The following is a 21,679-nucleotide window of genomic DNA, read 5'->3' on the forward strand; positions in this document are numbered from 1 at the left end:
TGCCATTCTTCCAGGGTGGGCAAATCTTGTGTCTTCCAGTACTTTGCGATGAGTATTCTTGCTGCTGTTGTTGCATACATAAAAAAAGTTCTATCCTTCTTTAGCACCATCTGGCCGACAATACCCAAGAGAAAGGCCTCTGGTTTCTTAAGGAAGGTATACATAAATACCTTTTTCAGTTCATTATATATCATTTCCCAGAAAGCCTTAATCCTTGGGCACGTCCACCAGAGGTGAAAGAATGATCCCTCAGTTTCCTTACATTTCCAACATTTATTGTCAGGCAAATGATATATTTTTGCAAGCTTGACTGGTGTCATGTACCACCTATAAATCATTTTCATAACATTTTCTTTCAAGGCATTACATGCCATGAATTTCACACCAGTGGTCCATAACCGTTCCCAGTCAGCAAACATAATATTATAACCAATGTCTTGTGCCCACTTAATCATAGCTGATTTGACCATTTCATCCTGAGTATTCCACTTTAACAGCAAGTTGTACATTCTTGAAAGTACCTTGGTCTTAGGTTCTAACAATTCCGTTTCTAATTTCGATTTTTCCACCTGGAAACCTATTTTTTTATCCATATTAAAAACCTCTCTAATTTGATAATAGTGTAGCCAATCTCACACTTTATCTTTTAATTTCTCAAAACTCTGCAATCTCCATGTGTCTCCACTTTGTTCTAGTATCTCCCAATATTTCGGCCATTTGGCCTCCATATTGAGTCTTTTCAGAGCCTTAGCTTCCATAGGTGACAACCACCTTGGGGTCTTATTTTCCAACAAATCTTTATATCTTGTCTAGACATTAAAAACTGCTTTCCTGACAATATGGTTCTTGAATGCTTTATGAGCTCTAACCTTTTCATACCACAAATATGCATGCCACCCAAACGCATTATTGAACCCTTCCAAATCTGGAATATCAGTGTTTTCAAGAAGTAGCCAGTCTTTCATCCAGCATAATGCTGCTGATTCATAATATAGCTTCATGTCCGGCAGGGCAAACCCCCCTCTTTCCTTAGCATCTGTTAATATTTTAAATTTTATTCTGGGCTTTTTGCCCTGCCAGACAAACTTAGAAATGTCTCTCTGCCACCTCTTGAAACAATCCATCCTGTCCACAATCTGCAAGGTTTGAAACAAAAACAACATTTTTGGCAATACATTCATCTTTATAGCAGCGATTCGACCCAACAAGGAGAGCTTCAATTTTGACCAGATTTCTAAATCTTTTTTAACCTCTGATCTGACCAACATTTTTCATAATTATCTTTAAATAGATTCAGATTTTTGGCTGTCATGTTTATCCCTAGGTATTTCACTTTCTTCACCACACTTAAATCTGTTTCTTTCTGAAGCCTTTCTATTTCCATTAACGTCATATTTTTCTCCAATACTTTAGTTTTCTGCTTATTTAGTTTAAATCCTGCCACGTGACCAAATTCCTGAATCAGTTCTAAAACTCTTTTCGTACTAGATTCTGGCTCCTGTAACGTCAAAACCAGGTCATCTGCAAAGGCTTTAAGTTTGTATTGTTTAGCTCCGACCTGAATTCCTTTAATCAACTGGTCCTTCCTAATCATATTCAAGAGCACTTCCAGGACCGAGATAAATAGCAATGGAGAGATAGGGCAACCCTGTCGTGTTCCTTTTTCAATTTTAATCTCTTCTGACACCACATTATTAACTATCAATTTTGCCTTTTGTTCCAAATAGATCGCTTCTAAACTATTTTCAAACCCTCGTCCCACACCCATTCCCTTAAGATTTTTCTTCATAAAACTCCAATAAATATTATCAAAGGCCTTCTCCGCATCTATAAAAATTAACACTGCTTTTGTATTAGTGTTCGTTTGCAATAGCTCCAATATGTCAATAATGTTCCTTGTCTTATCAGACAAATGTCTACCTGGGCGAAAGCCTGCCTGGTCTTTGTGTATTACTTCATTTAACACTCTTTTCAATCTGTTGGCTAAAATATCTGCAAAAATTTTGTAATCCACATTTAAAAGGGATATGGGACAGTAATTCTTAAGTTGTGCCTTTTTAGCTTCGGATTTTGGTATGAGTGTGATGAAAGCTTCTTTCCATGACTCCGGTGCCTTCTTCCCCTCCATAATCTCGTTGCACACCTCCTTCAATGGTTGAATTAAGTAGTCTTTCAAAGTCTTATAATACTTGGAGTTTAACCCATCTGGCCCTGGAGACTTGCCCAATTGCATGTTCTGAATGGCACCTTCAATCTCCTGTTCCGTTATCTTGTAGTTCAGTATTGTCTTGTTTTCTTGAGATAGTTTTTGTAATCCATTAGTTCTTAAAAATTGGTCTATATCAGTCTCTTTCTGCGGCCCCTGTATATAAAGTTGTTTGAAGTATCTCTGGAAGCACTTTCTAATCTCCACAGGATTCTGGATATTTCTCCCTTCAATCTCGAGGTTAGTAACCGTGTTCAGCTTCTGTCTTTTTTTCAACTGCCATGCCAGCAGTTTTCCACATTTATTTGCCGATTCAAAAGTTTTTTGCCTCATTTGCTTAATTTTCCATTCGACTTCCTGATTTACTAATTTCATATATTGTACTTGATATAGTTTAATTTCTCTCAGAATCTCCTGTGACTTTGGTTTCGATCTTAATTTTTTCTCTCCTTTTATTTTTTTCCAAAATTCTTTTGGTAGTTTAACTTTCTCCCCTCATGGATTTGTTGAAATGCTCAGAAGAAATCTGATTGGTTCTTACGAACACTCTGTAAAAAGTTCTTTTGTGAATAAAACGACCTGGGTCGAGGGGGCTGGAGACACAGACAGAGAGAGATTATTATACGCACGCTTCCCACAGTCTTGCTGGTACAAGCCTCTATGTGTATTCTCATTAATCAGAGTTCAATCCTTCCTTTACTTTGGGAACGCCTCAAGTGGTGCCCCGTGTGAGGCTAAGCTAAAAAGAAACATGTGACGCTTGTAAAAAAAAAAAAACTTCAGCGTGTGAGGCAAAGCAAAAGGAAACCTCAGCAAAAGGAAACCCCCAGGATTGGACTCCCCTCGGAGCTAGCAACCTACTATCCCTTGGTCGCGGTGGATCATCTCCTGCAAAATGATTCCCAGACTTAGGATCTCATTCGCTCAGAACGAGCCCCAAAGACGTGCGTCTATACCCCTTCAGGTGAGATCATGGGAAGCAAGCTTTCACATGAGCAGGAAAAGCATAGGAATAATTTGTTATTTTTGCTAGCTCAGGCAGGGCATGATAAGCATCTAGCACCCTTAGTAGAAAAAATGTTGTTAGGGATTGCTAGACTGTGCCCCTGATTTCCAGAGGGGGATACTTATGACATTAAGTAATGGAATGATCTGGGAGATGCAATCCATAGACATCCTGAGGCATCTGTACAAGTTTTGCACGCTCTCTAACGCTTTGCTCCAACCACCCGTTGTCTCTGTGAATGCTCCCACATTGTTGCAACCCCTAGCTGCTTTTAAAAATACCATAATATTGTTTCCCCCATCTCAGCCTCTAGATTTCAAGCCTCTCTCTGAGGTCATGCCAAAGGTACTTCCATTCCCAGTGGCACCTTCCTTTGCCAAAGATTTGCCTGGGTCGAATGTAAATTCCATGCCACCTTATTTGTTGGACCAATGCCCGCAAGGGGCTCAGACCGCAATGCAAAAATTGGTTATTCCAAATATGGCAGAAGGAAGCAGTGAAGGAAAAATAGCTGACACCTTACCATTATTATCAGTCTGTCCTGTTGTTCAGAATGCACAGGAACAGAGAGCCCGTGAATCATTGCCCTTCGCAGTTTTTAAACAATTGAAGCGAAGTGTGGCAGAAAATGGCTTGCATGGCATTCTTGATGGGCTAAGAGGAGCCAGTACTTAAATTCCAAACCTTGAAGCCTCTGAAGTTTAAATGAAACAATTGGCTTATGAAAATGAAAATGCTGATTGCAAGACTGCTCTTAAAGCAAGTTATCAGAAGCCAGAAACAGATATTGCTCAAATGAGTAAGCCTTGCCAGAATATTGACACTGAGACTCACAAATCTGCCCTCCTAGCAGCAGCTAGAAACTACAAACATAAGTCTGACCAAACTGCGGGAGGCAGTGGAAGATAGGAGTGCCTAGCGTGCTCTGGTCCATGAGGTCACAAAGAGTCGGACATGACTAAGCGACTAAACAACAACAACAAGCAGCAGCTTTGTCTCCTTCAGTTCATCCTGCTAAAGACAGGCAATGCCACAACGGATGGCCTTCCAGCCTGAGTTTAAATGGGAGAACAAACACTGTTGTGCCAGCTGATTGTCAGGATTTTACTGAAGCTAAATTAGCAGAGCCACCTATTGCTTCTAACACAGTTGCTTTTAACACACAGTCTCCTGTGACAGATCTGCGCCATACCGCTAAGGGTAGTAGTGGTTTGAATCTAATGACAGCAGAACTTGCTAATTTCAGTTCCAGTGCCCTATGGTAGTTTATAAAATTAAGACATAGCATACAGGTCTGATTCCACCTCAGACAGTGAGACTTATTCTTCATCACCTGTTGCAGACTGTTTTTTCTCCTTTCCTCCCTCAACTTAAAATTCCTAATGAATTTACAGCAGTTGCAGAGTTTTGGGGTCAATTCATACGAGTGATTTTTCCTTGATACAATGTTTTCACCTACAGGACTACTTTTTTCCCCAGCAGATTGGGAGATAACATCCCTCGCTGGAAGTTTGTGGTTTTTAATCTGCCTATTAGTAGGTTCTAAGTGGTTTTAATGGATTTTGGTAGGTTTTAGCTCTTCTTCAATTGATTCATGAAGGGACTAGTGAAGATTGGAGACCTGTTTTTTTTTCCAGCTTTATTTGCCTTTTATATGGCATGGATATTTGTCTTTATTGCATCTATGACTGAATTGCAGACAGAGAACTCCATGACACAGCATTTTTGTGAATAAGGAAGGTCAGCTACTTTATAAATCCTCATAAATCTTGAGAACCTGGTGATAAAGCATTGTGGTGGTGGGGGGAGTGAAGAGTAATGGTCTTTACAAGACTCCAAAAAAGAAAATTAGAACAAAGTAACCATGTCAAACAAATTAAGCAAGGCAAGGCTATCAAATTATTTCTCCCGTTGATCAAACCCCTTAATGCAGGAAAGTACTACTACTCTGTCACAACGAATACCTCTCCCCTCAAAAATAGAGTAAAACAGACCACCATATGTGTATGTGATTATTGCTCTGAATTAAAGAGAATTATAGAGAGAGGTCCAATGCAAATAATAATAATAATAATAATAATAATAATAATAATAATAATAATAATAATAATAATAATAATAATAATTTATTATTTATACCCCACCCATCTGGCTGAGTTTCCCCAGCCACTCTGGGCAGCTCCCAATCAGTGTTAAAAACAGTACAGCATTACATATTAAAAACTTCCCTGAACAGGGCTGCCTTAAGATGTCTTCTGAACGTCAGGTAATTCTTTATCTCTTTGACATCTGATGGGAGGGCGTTCCACAGGGCGGGCGTCACTACCGAGAAGGCCCTCTGTCTGGTTCCCTGTAGCCTCACTTCTCGCAATGAGGGAACCGCCAGAAGGCCCTCAGCGCTGGATCTCAGTGTCCGGGCTGAACGATGGGGGTGGAGACGCTCCTTCAGGTATACAGGACCGAGGCCGTTTAGGGCTTTAAAGGTCAGCACCAACACTTTGAATCGTGCCCGGAAACGTACTGGGAGCCAGTGCAGATCTCTCAGAACCGGTGTTATGTGGTCCCGGCGGCCACTCCCAGTCACCAGTCTAGCTCCCGCATTCTGGATTAATTGCAGTTTCCGGGTCACCTTCAAAGGTAGCCACACGTAGAGCGCGTTGCAGTAGTCCAAGCGTGAGATAACTAGAGCATGCACCACTCTGGCGAGACAGTCTGCGGGGAGGTAGGGTCTTAGCCTGCGTACCAGGTGGAGCTGGTAGACAGCTGCCCTGGACACAGAGTTAACCTGCACCTCCATGGACAACTGTGAGTCCAAAATGACTCCCAGGCTGCGCACCTGGTCCTTCAGGGGCACAGTTACCCCATTCAGGACCAGGGAATCCTCCACACCTGCCCGCCTCCTGTCCCCCAAAAACAGTACTTCTGTCTTGTCAGGATTCAACCTCAATCTGTTAGCCGCCATCCAACCTCCAACCGCCTCCAGGCACTCACACAGGACCTTCACCGCCTTCACTGGTTCTGATTTAAAGGAGAGGTAGAGCTGGGTGTCATCTGCATACTGATGAACACCCAGTCCAAATACTTTTCCTGATGAAGTGCTGGGATTCAATATTGCAAACAGAACATGTTATCAAGGTTTACGTGTTGCAGGATATCTTGCAAGCACATCCTGACCCCATAACTTACATTTAATTAAAAAGGGCCACGACTTCCCAGAAGCAGCCTCCACAAGCCCTCCCTCTTTTTCACAATGCTCTGTTTCCTCATACAGATGGCACACCCACCAGAGTCTCTTTAAACCACCACATAAAGGGTCAAGTCTCCAGAGGGGTGAAAATTAGCCAAGGAAAAAGTGCACCAGACAAGCCTTCTGCTGCTCCCAGAGAGAGGTGACTGAAGTAATGGCAATTTAGGCTTACCGGGAATGTAAGTAAACGTTTTTGTTCATAGAATCATAAAATGTAGAGTTGGAAGGAGCTCCAAGGGTCATCTAGTTATCCCAACAAAGTCTCTCAGCCAATTTGAAACCATACTGAACCCTGCTTCGTTTGCAAATGTGCTAGAACCTAAATAAAAAATACATAGCAAACTGAGGTTCTGTCCCCGCCCCATGGTAGAAAGTACCCGATATATTTCTTTTTTACAAAAACCGGCCGTCTCCTGCTTAAGTACGTAGGCGCAAACAGCTCGAGGCAGCCTCACCTGCGACCGCAGACTCATCCGCAAGACTGCGAAGCTCCTTTTAACACGAGCGCGACTCCTCCCTAGCAGACGCTTCGAGCTTGAGGCTACCTTCTTCACCGACAACCTGCTGCGAACAGCAGCAGCCGAGCCCCTCGGAAGAAAGCGCCGGTGAGGATCTCTGGCGGCCGATACCCATTTCCTCGTGTCATCCTCCTCCTCCCCCTCCCCTTCTGCCCTCCGCTAGCGACGGACGAGGTAACCGCAGAGGTGAGGCAGAAGGGCGCAGGGAGCTCCCGGGTCCCCCTGCGAAGCGCCCACGTGAGGAGCTGAGGACGTCCCGTGTGAAGGAAGCTCGGCGCGCAGAAGAGCCTGAGAGGAGGCAAGGCGAGGGGAAAGCGCGCGAGCGGAGCAGGGCGGGAGAGCGGTTGATGGGGGGGGAGGGAGGCGAGGGAATGGTGGAGCTGCTGTGGCTATGGAGCTGAGCAACTCTGAGAGAGCTGCTGCGTCACTCAGTCGCCCTCTCCCAACACACACAACTAGGGGACCTCCAGGTGTTTGGCACCCTGGCGTCTGTCAACTTCTACCCAACCCTCATTCCTTTCCCCAAGCCCTCAGGAGCACTCAGCCTTCTAGCACCGCCTTGGCTCTTCCTTATTCTCCCATGTAGCGCCTTTTCCTATTGTGAAGGGGAGATCCACTTCAGGGCTCCCCCAGAATGCCCCATTGGGGGGACTTCTGAAGAGCCCACCAGAGGCACCTGGCCCACCCACGTGCTCTGAGGACAGAAAATGGAACTCTGTGCTACTTGGGTGCTGCTGGCTTCACTCTGAAGCTAGGAGGACAAGTTGGGGGGGGGGACTTTTCTATCCTATCTAGCCCATTGCAAAGAGGAACTACACTGTTAAGTCTCCAGCCCTGAACTTAAGACACAGTGGGCACCTGCACCCAGGGGGTGCCACATGCTGGGGGAAAGCAGGCACATCTGCTAAAGGAGCGTTTACCTGGGTGTAAGCTTCCTTTTGCACAGTAGCACTTGCTGTTGAGTAAATATGCAGAAGGCAGCACTGTGAATATGTATAGGATTAAAATGATTTTGGATATGAGGTCCAAGCTATGCTTCTGGGCAGAAGAAATTTACTGGGTTACCATTCAGTACCTGCTCCATGGTGATAGGTACAACATCCTGGCACATTTGCTCACAGTATTGTCTGCCTGCTGCACGTCCCCTCCTTAATCAGCTGGACTCTACATATTGTTCCACCATCTATGGTGCAGAGAACTAGTGTTCACAGCCTCAGGCGAGACATGTGATGTAGATTGGCTGGTGTAGTTCTTGGGCAAGATAATTTGATTGTATTGCTAGTATCTCTAGAACAGGAGGAATATTTAGCAGCTCACAACTGGTTTTTCTGGAATGAAGAGATGCTTCAAGTTTTTTTTTTTTTTTTGAGTTTGTGGTAGAAAGGGTTTCACATTGTTTTATTCTTTTTCTTAAAAAACCCCCAGGACATTATTAGTATGAATAAATGCTACATACAACTATGACATACTCTACATGCCTTAAGTATCTGATGGAAGAATGGATTTTTCTTGAATATCTCCCATATGTGATCATCTGTTCAGTAGTGCTGGTGTTTATCAACATCCTGTTATTTTTTACAATTCCTGCATGTGTGCTGCTTCTTCTTTACCTTTCTTCTACGGTCCTCTTCATCTATGAGAGGACACATAAACTAAAAGAAGCTTATTCCAGTAAAGCATGGGATGATGCACGACTAATTATAGCATTCATGTGGGATAGACTTGGAAGATATTTGAATGGTAAGCATGTTTCATCTTCATATTCTGATTTGTATGTTGCCTTTCCTTAATTAAAACCTTGCTCAAGGCAACTTACAACATGAGAATATTTACCATAATTACAAACATAACAAAACTAGTTATCAATGTTTAGCACTGCTCAGCCCTTGCCACCAGGCAAGCGCTCATGTGCAGGGCAGGGGTGAGGTGAAGGAGGGTCAAGAGTATTGTCTGCGTTCTTTTGCAGCCAGGTGTTGCGTGCTGGGTGGGAAAGGGGCGCAGAGAGTGCCCTTCACCCTTTGCTCCCCAGACCTTGCCACCGTTGTGCCGGCACTCACACAATGGGCAGGGGCAGGGCGTGGATAGTGTGTCATTTGAGGGTTCACAACCCCCCAAATTGTGGTCTCGGGGCAATGGCCCCCTTGGCACCTCACACTACACCACTGGAATCTACTATAGTTCAGTTACCCATTCAGAATTACTTAATTTGAAATAACAACCCTTTTGCACTTTGTATTCCAAACAGGTTACGAACTACATGGCATAGAAAACCTACCAGATGGACCAGGCCTTATAATATTTTACCATGGAGCAATTCCTATAGATTATGGTTACTTTTTAGCCAAACTTTTTCTTCTGAAGCGCCAAAGTTGCTATACCGTAGCTGATCGTTGTATTTTCAAACTTCCAGGTGATGTTCTTTGTTAATTTAAAACTGATTTTGGGTAATGTGTGTAATACTAAAATATACCCCATTTCCCCCAAATGGTGTTAGGAAGCTTCAGCCTTTTGCAGCATCAGTTTCCTAGTGAGGAGCGGTTAATGGAGACACAGGTTATTAGGTTGCTAACTACCAGCCATCAAAAGTTTTCTCTGCTTGTTTCAGGAAGCATTGCTTCAGTGGTCATGAAAAAGCATCTTATATCATTAAATTAAAGAAACGAACAGAGGGAGTTAGAATCTGCTGGATGAGGCCAATGGCCCATCTACTCCAGCATCCTGTTCTCACAATGGCCAGTCAGGTGCCTAAGAGACGATCCAAGCTTGTGCAGGATCACTCTCCCCACTTGTGATTCCCAGAAACTGGCAAGATTTAATCTATTATCAAAATGGCAAAATCTATAAATTTCTCTCTGCTTAGCATCAGGGGTAATGCTGTTTACACTGGCTAGATAAGTCCTTCATTAGATTAGGCAGTTTTAATGCCTAGCATTAAATATCCGAAGCACAAGATTCAGTGTTGTGAGTAGGGGGGTTTAGCCTGCTTGATGCCTGAGTCCCTTCTGAGTTCCCTTGGCCCTAGATCCAGCAAGGGTTAAAATGAAGGATTCCGTTGTTGAACTAGCTGAGCAAGCTTTTTGATGAGTTAATGGCCCTTAGTGTAGCAAGGGAAATTGCTCTATGCCAGAGAGCAAATTGGTGGGTCCTTGGCCAATGGAAAACAAGCCTTTAATGAAAGGTTCTATGCCAGGTCACCAGGTCATGTGACTGAGTGGACTGGGCTTAAGATCCAGTCTAAGTTCCCCACTCCCCATTCCACCACATCCTCAGAACACCCTTTTTGGGGTGACTTTCAAAAGCCTTTGCTCAGTCAGTCTCAGTTCAGCCAGGATGAGCAAGTTATGCTGGCATATCTTCAGCTGAGCCAGGTTTGAGGCTGTTTATTTGTTTATGTCTTCTTGTTTATATTTTATAGGTTTAAAAAACTTAGGTGCTGTAATGTGGCTTTTACCTGGTACACAGCAAGAGTGTGTAAATGTTCTAAAAAATGGCCATCTGCTGGGAATTGCACCAGGGGGAGCTCGAGAAGCACTATTTAGTGATAAATCATACAAACTTATATGGAAAAATCGGAAAGGTTTTGCTCAAGTGGCTATAGATGCCAAAGTGGTAAGTACTATTCATATATGATTATACATTTGGACACTTCTGAATGCATATATGTTATCAAACAAAATAAGAAGCTAAACAGCTAGAAGACATGTTATGTTTTTTAACATAAAAATGTTGTTAATCAATAATCTAAAATTATAATTTTCATGTGCATGGGATTCACTTAATATAACTAAGATCCATGCTGTAAAATGAAGTAATAGCGATCTACCAAACAATTATATTTAAACTGTTACCTGTGGTTATGCCTGTTATCTGCAGAGAAGATCCAAGATGCCCAAGTATCGGTCTGTAACTGATTTCAGGGCTCGAGGCCACTGTCCTTCTCAAGTAACTTGATTATTAAGGGGATCAGGACTTGCGCTGGTCCTTCCATTTGCATTAATTCTCATTTCTCGGTCTATAAGATCCACCTTGTGAAGATAAATCTCCAGTCTCTAAAAGAATCTTTTGAGGATTTTTTCCATGTAAATATCACATAAATTAATTATTGCTGCATGCAAGCACTACTATTGTGACCTCTGTTTTCTTCAGAACAAAAGGAAGACTACAAGGCACTAGTTAAATTTCAAACTTCAGCTCTTAATATCTTTATTGACTTGATTAAACCTTCTGAGTAAGTGATATGCTTTTTAGCAAGGCAACTTAAAATATTTGAACCTATGTACATTTTATAGTTAATACGATACAGTACAGAGAAACTATGGCCCTCCAGTTGTTTAGTTGAATTCTAACTTCTACAAGCCCCACCCTGCATGGTCAGAGGTCAGGGTGGTTGGGAGTTGCAGACCATCAACATATGGAAGGCCACATCCTCCTGGTCCTACACACAGCTGTTCTGTACATTTCAGAGTCAAATAGTGGCACACTAGAAATTCAAATTAAATCCAGACATGTGGAAAATTAAGCATCTTTAAAAAGTATTTTTCTGCTTCAAGAAGTGCTAAGTCTTCTGCTCTTGAAAGTCAGGAAGTGCTAATATTGACTGAATCTAGAAAATTACAACTACCCGATAGACAAAGATCATCATATTTTTAAAGGATATTTCCATTTCATAATTAAAAGATTGATTCTTGTTTTTTTAAAAAAAGTATGTTGAAACATGAAGCCTAGTAGTATTTGTACATTCATACCTCGGGTTACAGGCGCTTCAGGTTGTGCATTTTCGGGTTGCGCACCGCGCCGAACCCAGAAGTACCGGAATGGGTTACTTCCGGGTTTCGGCGCTCGCGCATGCACAGAGGCACTAGATCATGCTTTGCGCATGTGCAGAAGTGGCGAATTGCGAGCCTCACAAGTGCAAACGCGGCGCTGCAGGTTGTGAACGCTGTGGGTTGCGAAGGTGCCCCCTGCACTTTTCACGTTTGCAACCCGAGCGTCCACTGTATTGTAAACCGCCCTGTGATCTTTGGATGGACAGTATAGAAATTTCATAGATAATAATAAATAATAGTATCAAGTTAGAATGGAGAGAAGATTTTTCGTTAAAGAGAGCACAGGTTATAACAAATAAAGGTATCATGTACACTTCAGCCACTGATGTTAAGTTTTACCAGTTTTGCAAAACTTGCTTCAAAACTTGAGAAAGCCACACTACAAAAGAGGTGTTTGCTAATTTGCCATGGGGAATGTTTGTGTGTCATCAGTTCTATTAAAAATGACAGTCTGTCTCAGGATATCCAGCATTCACTGTACATGCTACCTTCTCTATCTTTTAGCTCTCGAAAGTCTTGCATTGCCATCTTAGCTGATTTCTTGTTGCCATAGCCTCAACTAACAGAGTAGCCTGGGAGGATGCAGGCATTTGTTTCTGAAAATAATATATGACCTGTAAAAAAAGGCCCAAGCTGTTCACCATTTCCCTATTTTTCACATATTTATAAACAACAAAAATCCCCTGTGCTGCAAACAAAACAATCTGACAATCCAAAAGCAACACAATAGGCTAATAATATGATTACAACACTTTTATATCACTACTGAATTGTATCTTAATTTACAATCAGATAACATACAATATATACATGGTGACACCAACTAATATGAGTTAAGAAAATGTCCCAAAGTAAGGGATTTTTTGGCTAGTATAACATCACAAAGAATCACTCAAGCTTGAGGCAACATGCCTTCCAAGGTAAGTGTAAAGTCAGGCAAAGCACAACATATGCAATGTTTTGCAGGGAATTTGTTGAAGCATGTTGGTGCTCCAAAAACAGCAGTCAGATTGTCACATATCTACGGCATGGTCTTCATATGACAAATGGTTACATAAAATGTCTACCTTAGGAACATGCATTACCTGACCAAAAGAGCCAAGGCTCCCCACCCACATGAAGAGGGCAGGATATTATTCCTGCTCCTTTATCTAGTCTAGCAAAGCAAGTTTCATGTGTTGTCATCACATTAGCAAGTTTTGCAACCTCTTTGCCAACCTTTGCAGAACGAGGGAACTTGCAACATGCCATATCATGTCTTTGAGCCTCAATGTGCAGTTTATAGAAGCTTTAGAAGGGGAAGAAGAATAAAAAAGAGAAGGGAAAGTAGAACTTTTGGTGAGGAGAGTAAAACAAGACTCCGAAAAGGGTCAATAAGTTGAGCTTAAATCCTGACAAGACAGAAGCACTGTGGGTGAGCCGTTCCTGTGTTTGGGAGACTGGTTGTGTTTTGGATAGGGTTGCAGTTCTGCTACATATTCTGGGGGGTACTTCAAGATCCAGCTAGGGTAGGAGTGATTTTTATCCACTTCTGTTGGTCTGTTGTCTGTGACCGTTCCTGAATTGGGATAGCTTGACTACAATTTTCAAACATTGGCAATTTTGACTATATAATATTGTAATGCACTATTTGTAGGACTACCCTTGAGGTTGGTTCAGAAATTGCAGCAAGTGCAGATTTCTAGAGCCTGGTTGCTGGCATCTAACACTTGTGCTGAGGAAGCCACTGGCTACTAGTATGGTACCAAGTAGGACTGAGCAATATCTGGTTTTCAATATTGTGATATTTCACCAGCTAAACATTTGTTATATACTGATCTATCACAATGTATGAAATAAGGATGAAGCTATGTAAAGGCTTCATGATTTCCCCTGCATTGTGATTTTTGCGTAGCGCATGCACGCGCGCGCGCGCACACACACACACACACACATTATTATTCGCAATATATTGCCAGGTCAAATATATTTTGGAGCCAAGGTAGACTGTAAGAGTGGTTTGCCAGCTGGGTGGGAACTTACAGAATTCCTTTCTGGTAGCATCAGCTACCTGTGTGTATATTTATTCTCAAGATAAAGACTGAACTTTAAATATGCTAACTTAAACTATCATCTTTTCTCTCCTCCCTTAGCCCATCATTCCAATGCATACACAAAATGTTCGGGAAGGATTTAGGATCTTTGGACGAACAAGTAAGGCATGCAGATATTTAGCTTGTACTTTTAAAATGTTGTGCTCTCCAGCCTGCAGCTCAGTGCCTGCTTCAAAAGACTTGCATAGCACTTCCTTACACATGAAAATAAATCCTGTTCATTAAACAGAGTGGGGAAGCTTTTGCTAATGCGTTTGTTGGAGCAGCAAGCTCACATGCATGCTAGGAGCTTCATGGTGGGTCTGGACATTTGTTTTAATTTTGGTACTAATGTGGACTTCTAGTTTTAACTTAAAATCTTAAAAAACTATTCCTTCTCCTTAAGTACTGGGAGTCATCACATCTTGGCTATGGGCAGAGTCAATTGGTCAGGATAACACAGGCAGGGCTAGGAAGCTTTTCCAACCACCCTGGACCTCACTGTTGAGCTCACCAGAAGAAGATAACAGCCAGTGTTTTCTTTTCGCTTCCCTTTAATCCGAAGGTGTTCAATGCAGAAACATTCTTCTCAGGAAAGAGAATAAGCAGAATATACTGCATGGCTCCACCACTTTCTCCTCACAGCTGAGAAAGGTGATTTCTTGGGGCAGAAGCCAAGTGCTCAAGTGGCTTTCTGCCTCCTTCTGCCAGCCCACACTTGCAGGGAACAAGCCAGCCTCAATACAAAGTGGCCAATAGGTTCTCTTTCCCTCCTTTGTCCTAAGCAGGGAATGAACCGCTGAGTAAGGGAGCCAGCTGGTTGGCCATCTTTTGCATTACCTCAGCAGCCACAAAAACCTCATCTCATAGCACCTAGTACCCATGGATGCACAGAGAGCAGAGGAAATTAGTGGGTAATTCCCTTAAAAAGTTGGGGGGGGGGCTCTCTTGTTTTACACCTTTATTTTTAAACTAAAAACTCTGAAAAGCAACAAAGTTGGCTTCTGCCTGCTTTACCTCGTTACTTGAAAGAGGCAGAGCCCAAACACTTTGGAGAAAGATAGCTCATTCTCTCTCCTTCTGAAAAAGCAAATTCCCTTTTACCTTATGTGATACGGGACTGGAATGTGGCAAGAGCTAAATAGTAGTACTGCTATTGATCTCAGCGGAGTATAGCTTTGAAGAGTTTAGTATCAATTAAAGCTCTAGCTAAAACCTTTATAGCAGGGGTCAGAAAACCTTTTTCTGCAGGGGGCCGGTCCCCTGTCCCTCTGACCTTGTGGGAGGCTGGACTATATTTTGAAAAATAGTAATGAACGAATTCCTATGCCCCACAAATAACCCAGAGATGCATTTTAAATAAAAGTACACATTCTACTCATGTAAAAACACACTGATTCCCGGACCGTCTGCCGGTTGGATTTAGGTGATTGGGCCGGATCCGGCCCCTGGGCCTTAGTTTGCCTACCCATGCTTTATAGCTTTTTGAGCTTAAACATACATGATTTGAATGTACAAAAGTATTAAAGATGTGTATAAACGTGTGCCTTTGGAATAGGATTGATAAGATTCAGATTAAAAATGAATGTACATATGGATATCCCAAAAACATTGAATTCAGAAAATGGTCTCATGCATGCAGAACCCTTCACATATGTACAATGCTGCATATTTACCAACAGATGTTGTTTTAATTTCTGAAGAGCTACTTTCTTGATCTGCAATGGAAGCTGCAAACCTTAATTAGAAGTCTTTCTGGGTGCAGGCACAGCAGTGAATTCAAATCCACAAGGACTCCCTCAGTAACTTCCAACAGGATGCTTTTGTGTGCTCATTGAAGTAAACAACAAAACCCTTGTAATCAGAGTACATCAATATATGTATCCCAGCAGTGGAGCAATGGACTGATCCTAGTGAAAAGAATTTTTAGATTAAAAAAAATGATTTTCCTTATTTTTCCCCCCCAACATAAAGGGCACTCACATTTTTTTTAACCGAAAGAAAACTGATATCTTGCTTGTTTCTTTTTTGCCCTCTGGATTTTAAAAAGGATTCTCTAAGTGGTGTTTTGAATCTATTCGGGTGCCTTTCCTTCCTCCATATGGTGGATTTCCAGTCAAATTCCGTACATATATTGGTAAACCCATTCCATATGATCCAAATATAACAGCTCCAGAGTTAGCAACAAAGGTATGTTTTCTGCTAAACCAATATAAAACACCAGCAATACTGTTTCATCATAAATGTGCACTCAAAATATTCCTATTTAAGAGAAATGAGTTGTTAGCTTTAATAGCTGGTAATACATTTACTAAGCCCTCTATTAAAACAGTTTGAAAAGAGAAAGCGTTTTTCTAAAAACATGTAGGCTGCAATGCAGTATTGTCACCTTTAGAACTATATTGCTAAGCCATTTGGAGGTTAGAGCATTATTAAACATAGGCTCAAGTCCTAGAATTCTAGTTTTATTTGTACATGACTATTGCAGCCTTTTATTTGTTTGAAAATAATATCTATATTTGTTTGAACAGAGAGAATCTGTCACAAGGTTTATGTCAGGAGTGGGTAGAAAATTGAAACTGACCATGATCTGTCACCTGGGCATCTAGTACCTAGTGCTGGTTGCTATGATTTTCTAGCAAGGAAAGTTGGTCTGATCAAGCAAGGCATTTATTTTGTTCTTGATGAACAGTTTGTGTGTGTGTGTGTGTGTGTGTGTGTGTATGTATGGTGACTTGACAAAGATTAGGTTGACCCTCATTTTTAGCTCCTGAGAATGCATACGTTATTTGCAAATCAAAATGTGTTGAACTTTCAAATACTTATTGATTAGAGAAACTTGAGATGGTGTTTTTTAAATAAATAAATAAACAAACAGATAGTGTTATTGTTTTAAATAGCATTAGTTCAATGTGGCTTATTCTACTCAGTTCCTATGACACTGGACAGTATATGATACAATATTGATGTTCATGTTTAATAGCCTGTAATAAGGTTATCAGTTAGGCATGCTACTTGACTACAATTGCCATAATCTCTACTCACTGGCTAAACTGGCTGGTGCTGAGAGTTGCAATCCAATAACTTCTGGAGGGCATTGGATACCCCTGAATTAGGGTGAGGCCAGATCCTAGTCGTCATCCCCATGAGCTGAAGGAGTTCAAATGAGGAATCGTTGTTTGTATATAGATTTGTAGACTTCATATGCATTTCAGTATAATTTTTCAGGTGGATTAATTTACAGTACTTGCCCATGGAGCTGTAGTAGTGAGATGCATAACTTTCCCCTCTTTTCCTCATTTTCAGAGCAAGGCAGCACTCCAGGCATTAATTCAAAGACACCAGCAAATTCCTGGAAACATCTATGATGCTTTAATGGAAAGATTTCACAAAGAGAAGAAAAAACCCTGAATTGAATTATTAGTAAATTTCAGCAGTTTTTTCTCTAATCAAATATATAAACTTTGTCTCTAACGTCAACAATTCCTCCACATTAACATTGAGTATAAATGATCTGCAAAAGGACTTTATGTACTGAAAACAGAGATGATTTATGTACTTTTGTAACCCAATAAAATATTTAATAAAAAAAAGGAAAAAAATTTGGTCTGTGTCCACACAAAGTCTCTCATCTGTGACCATATATCAAAATAATATTTCATAGTTCTTTTCTCGTTATGATTTCATTAATGTGCACCCAGTTCCATATCTTCCATTTCCTGTTGTGTTAACTGTGGTTTTCCATCCTGATTTTTTTAAAGCCCTTCCATTTACACTTCTTCTATTCTTTTTCCACAAAAATCCCCAGTTTTGAGGTAACACCTGGCCAGAGTTTTAGACTTAAATACCATATTTTTCGCCCTATAGGATGCACCGTCCCATAAGGCGCACCTAGTTTTTTGGGGGGGAAATAATTTTTTTCCCCAGGCGCGGGGCTGGGGTGGGGGAAGCCCAAGCTTCCCCCGACCCCAGCCCCCAGAACAGGCAACTCTCCGCAAGCCGCGGGAGCCCAGCGCCGGGCTCCCACGCCTTGCGGAGAGCTGCGCCCAGCCTTTGGCATGCAGGCAACTCTCTGCAAGCTGTGGGAGCCCAGCGCAGGGCTATCGCGCCTTGCAGAGAGCTGTACGAAGTCTGGGCGCGCTGAGCTCGGCGCGCCCAGCCTTCGGCATGCAGGCAACTCTCCGCAAGCCGTGGGAGCCTGGCTCGGGCTCCCACCGCTTGCGGAGATCTGCGCGAATCCTGGAGAGCGAGAGGGGTCGGTGCACACCGACCGCTCTTGCTCTCCAGGCTTCAGCGAAAGCCTGCATTCGCCCCATAGGGTGCACACACATTTTCCCTTCATTTTTGGAGGGGAAAAGGTGCGTCCTATGGGTCGAAAATTCGGTATATAAAATTTTGTATTTTCATGATTCAGTTATCCATTTTTCAATTTGATGAAAGGGTTTATGTACATGTGAGGATGTGTGTTCTAAGAAAGTGTGTGTGTGTGTGTGTGCGCGCGCACAAGAATGTCATTTTATGCCTTATGCATTTAAAAGGAACCCTTAGCAGGAGGGATATGTGTGGAGGGGTGGGTTTGGAAGTCTAAAAAACATGAGCCTTGCTGGATTAAAAAATGAAGCCCTTCTGGTACAGGATCCTTTATTCACAGATGCCCAAGGGAAGCCAGCATGCAGTTGAGATGCATGCCTATACAAAGCTGTCCTAAGAAAATACTGAGGCCATGGCCAGAGTTAGATATGCTGGGTAGGAGGCACAGTACCTGTGCTTTTGAGTGTGAGCTTATTGGTTGCCAGCCATGGTGGTTGCCAACCATCAAATCACCTGACATGCAACAGCCCAAATGCTATTGCATATTGGCAGTGGCAGGCGCTGCAAATAGCAGCTGCCACGTGAGAACTGAGCTTACCTCCTCCTCCCATTCAAAAAGTGCCTGCCCGCCCATTGCTGAACACATCAGTCCAGGATGTGGCACAAAGTGGTCAACACATCGAGAAGAGGGAAAATCTCTGCTCTGCTACTGGTATACCTATTCCTACAGAAATCTTTTTATCACTGGCTGCCTTGCCCTTTGAATCAGTGGTGAGTTGTGTTTAATACCCTCAGATTCTCTGTAAACTGGAAGAGCAGGCTACTCAGAGGTTGGTTGTTCAGATAAAAGGCATTAGAAATGCTAATATTCATGACAAACTAGCTCCTTGGATAGGAAACTTGCAGAACGCTAATAACTCTTGACTGTTAGTCCTATTATATAAATTTATGAAGGGTAGTTGTTTTGTGGTGGTAGGGAACAATTACTGCTTACTCCCTTCTGCCTCTGAGCAGATTTTCAGGGGGGTTTCTATCACTGACTGAAAATGTATTAATTGCTGGTAAAAATTAGAGATGTGGTTTGTTTGTTTTTTAAGATTTATTTTTTCAAGTTCTGGTCAAACTCAAACACGCTGGATTTTTCTGGTGAGCAACCAATATACTAAAGATTGTAGAAGGGGTCCCCCCCCCCCGAAGTGATTTTGAAACATTTGTATTGCGCCTTCATCTGTGCTCTCAGAATACTGTTTTTCTTTTTCTGGAACAAGATCGCAGTTAAAACTCAAAAGCAGACATGCTTTCTATTATCGGATGAGGAAAGCCTTTTAACACATCACCGTTGCATAATTTTTTTAGCTCTACCACGGTGGTTTTGTGGACATAAATATTTGCAGGTAAGAACTGAGAATATATAGATGTTATTTCTTTTTCTGTAAAGAAATTAAGTCTGGATCCTGAGAAAAATTGTGGGTGTGTGGAGCATGTTTCAAGGGTGGAAAGCAATATGATGTAAAAATTTATTGTCAGTGATAATTATAACTGACATATACATTAAATAGGCACACCTTAGTGATCATTGTAAGTATCAATAGATATCAACGTCACTTTTCAGCTTTGTTGCAATACATAGAAATGAGGGTTTCGTTCTGACTGCTTTTTAAAAGATATACCGTATTTTTGCTCCATAAGATGCATCTGACCATAAGACGCACCTAGTTTTCAGAAGAAAACAAGAGAAAAAAAAATTCTGAACGAAACAGTGGATGTATGATTTTTGTGGTTCATGCTGTCGCCACAAACATGTGATTTGACGGTGAGTTTGGAGTAGCCCAATGCAAAAATCCTGAGGATCCATGTGGATCCGTGCTTTGTAACCATGTTTTTGCGCCATTGCGGCCCCATGCAACAGTGGGTGTGTGATTTTTTTGGTGCAGGCTATAGCCATGGACATGCTATGTGATCTGATGGTGAATTTGGGGTGACTCATTGTAAAAATCCTGAGGATCCATGGGCTTTTACCTCCCCCCTCTCAGGCAGCCTCCTTTATTGCTAGCATCCCTTATCTCGCTTCCGATCACTTGCGATCAGTGGCTTTGTTTCAACACCCACTTCCCTCTTTCAAAAAACAACACCATGATCTCCTTTTCGCCCCTGGGCAATTCGGCTCCAGGGACCACGCATTCACTCCATAAGACGCACAGACATTTCCCCTTACTTTTTAGGAAGAAAAAAGTGTGTCTTACAGAGCGAAAAATATGGGTATGTGTATTTTCTGTTTATTTCCAAGTAAGCAATGCTATATACAAAAAGGGCAACCAATAAAATTAAAAAGTTTGTATTTTTCTTTGGCATAGGAGGTTAGTCTGTTGGTCAAGATTTTTGACCTTAAAGAGGGCCATGAACGAGGTGAGGTTTCAATTCAGGAAGCAAGGGGCCCAATGATACTTTGTGCCCAAGAAACCCCAGAAATCTAGAGGCAGCCTTGGGTTCAGGACTAAATGAACAGTTTCCTGTTCACTTACTCCCAGACCCCAGCTGTCTGCACAATAGGTCAACTTATTCTATAACACAAGATCAGTGGTTCCCAATTAGGGGTCCGTGACACCATCCCCTGCCAGGGCCTTGCTTATCTTGGTAATTACACAATGAAAGCCACAATAATGATCCACGGATCACTCAACCTCTGCTTAGAGAAAGAGGGCACTGCGCTTACCTTTCCAGGGGCTGCCGCCACCACCGCTTCTTGTGTAGCAGGTAGGCAGAGTGAGCTCGTCTGCTCCGCTCCCTGGTCCACAGGAGCACTATAGGGGTGGCAGTGACAGGAGGAAGAGGCCGAGTGGCGGGGGCTCTGCCAATCAAATGCCATGCCTGGTTTACCTCAGCGCGGCGCGGGGAGGTCTCTACCAATCAAACACCACTGAGGTAAACCAGGCACGGCATTCGATTGGCAGAGCCCCCGCCACTCGGCCTCTTCCCACTGTCGCGATTGCCGGGAGTCTCGGCTTTGTTGAGGGTTCTTAAATGGCCAGGGGGGGTGGATTTAGGACCCAGACGGGCCTGATCCGCCCCGGGGGACTGTACTTTGCCGACCCCTGTTCTACTTGTTTTCAATGACTATCAAGTTTAGAGGACTCTTCCACTGCTTCTAGGTTAAGGTTATCAGATTTTTTTTCAATGAATCCGTGGACACTTTAAATAAATAAATAAATCACATTTGGGACGTTGATGCTGCTCCGATGGCGGTGGCAGAGGGGCGGCCACTGCCTTGACCTCAACTGCCACATTTCCCCTTCCTCCAAGGCTTCTATCTCCTTTCTCCATGATCCATGAGCCTGGGCAGCCCCTGAGTTGTTGGTTCTTCGGTGGTGGTGGTGGTGGGGAAGTGGTGTGCGGTGGGTCAGGCATGGAAAACAGAGGAGGGCCGAGAGTGGCAGCAAGGCTCGGCCAGCGCAATGCCTCCCTTCTCACTGGAGCAGCCCCAATCCCATTCCTA

The 21,679-nt window shown here is 42.6% G+C and overlaps 1 protein-coding gene across 1 annotated transcript in view; it reads left to right on the forward strand.

The window, feature by feature from the left end:
- Window positions 1-21,679, forward strand: part of LOC309374807 (uncharacterized protein) — a 136,174-nt gene that overhangs the window by 94,018 nt on the left and 20,477 nt on the right. Inside the window, exons 2-7 of the mRNA XM_081919987.1 lie at window positions 7,141-8,717; window positions 9,223-9,387; window positions 10,393-10,586; window positions 13,936-13,996; window positions 15,926-16,065; window positions 17,182-17,280. Coding sequence (XP_081776113.1) covers window positions 8,423-8,717; window positions 9,223-9,387; window positions 10,393-10,586; window positions 13,936-13,996; window positions 15,926-16,065; window positions 17,182-17,280 — 954 coding nt within the window. The 5' untranslated portion in view covers window positions 7,141-8,422. The remainder of the gene's footprint in view (window positions 1-7,140; window positions 8,718-9,222; window positions 9,388-10,392; window positions 10,587-13,935; window positions 13,997-15,925; window positions 16,066-17,181; window positions 17,281-21,679) is intronic.

The sequence above is a fragment of the Podarcis melisellensis genome (assembly GCF_964234715.1).
Source record: "Podarcis melisellensis genome assembly, chromosome: 7".
Lineage (NCBI taxonomy): Eukaryota > Metazoa > Chordata > Lepidosauria > Squamata > Lacertidae > Podarcis > Podarcis melisellensis.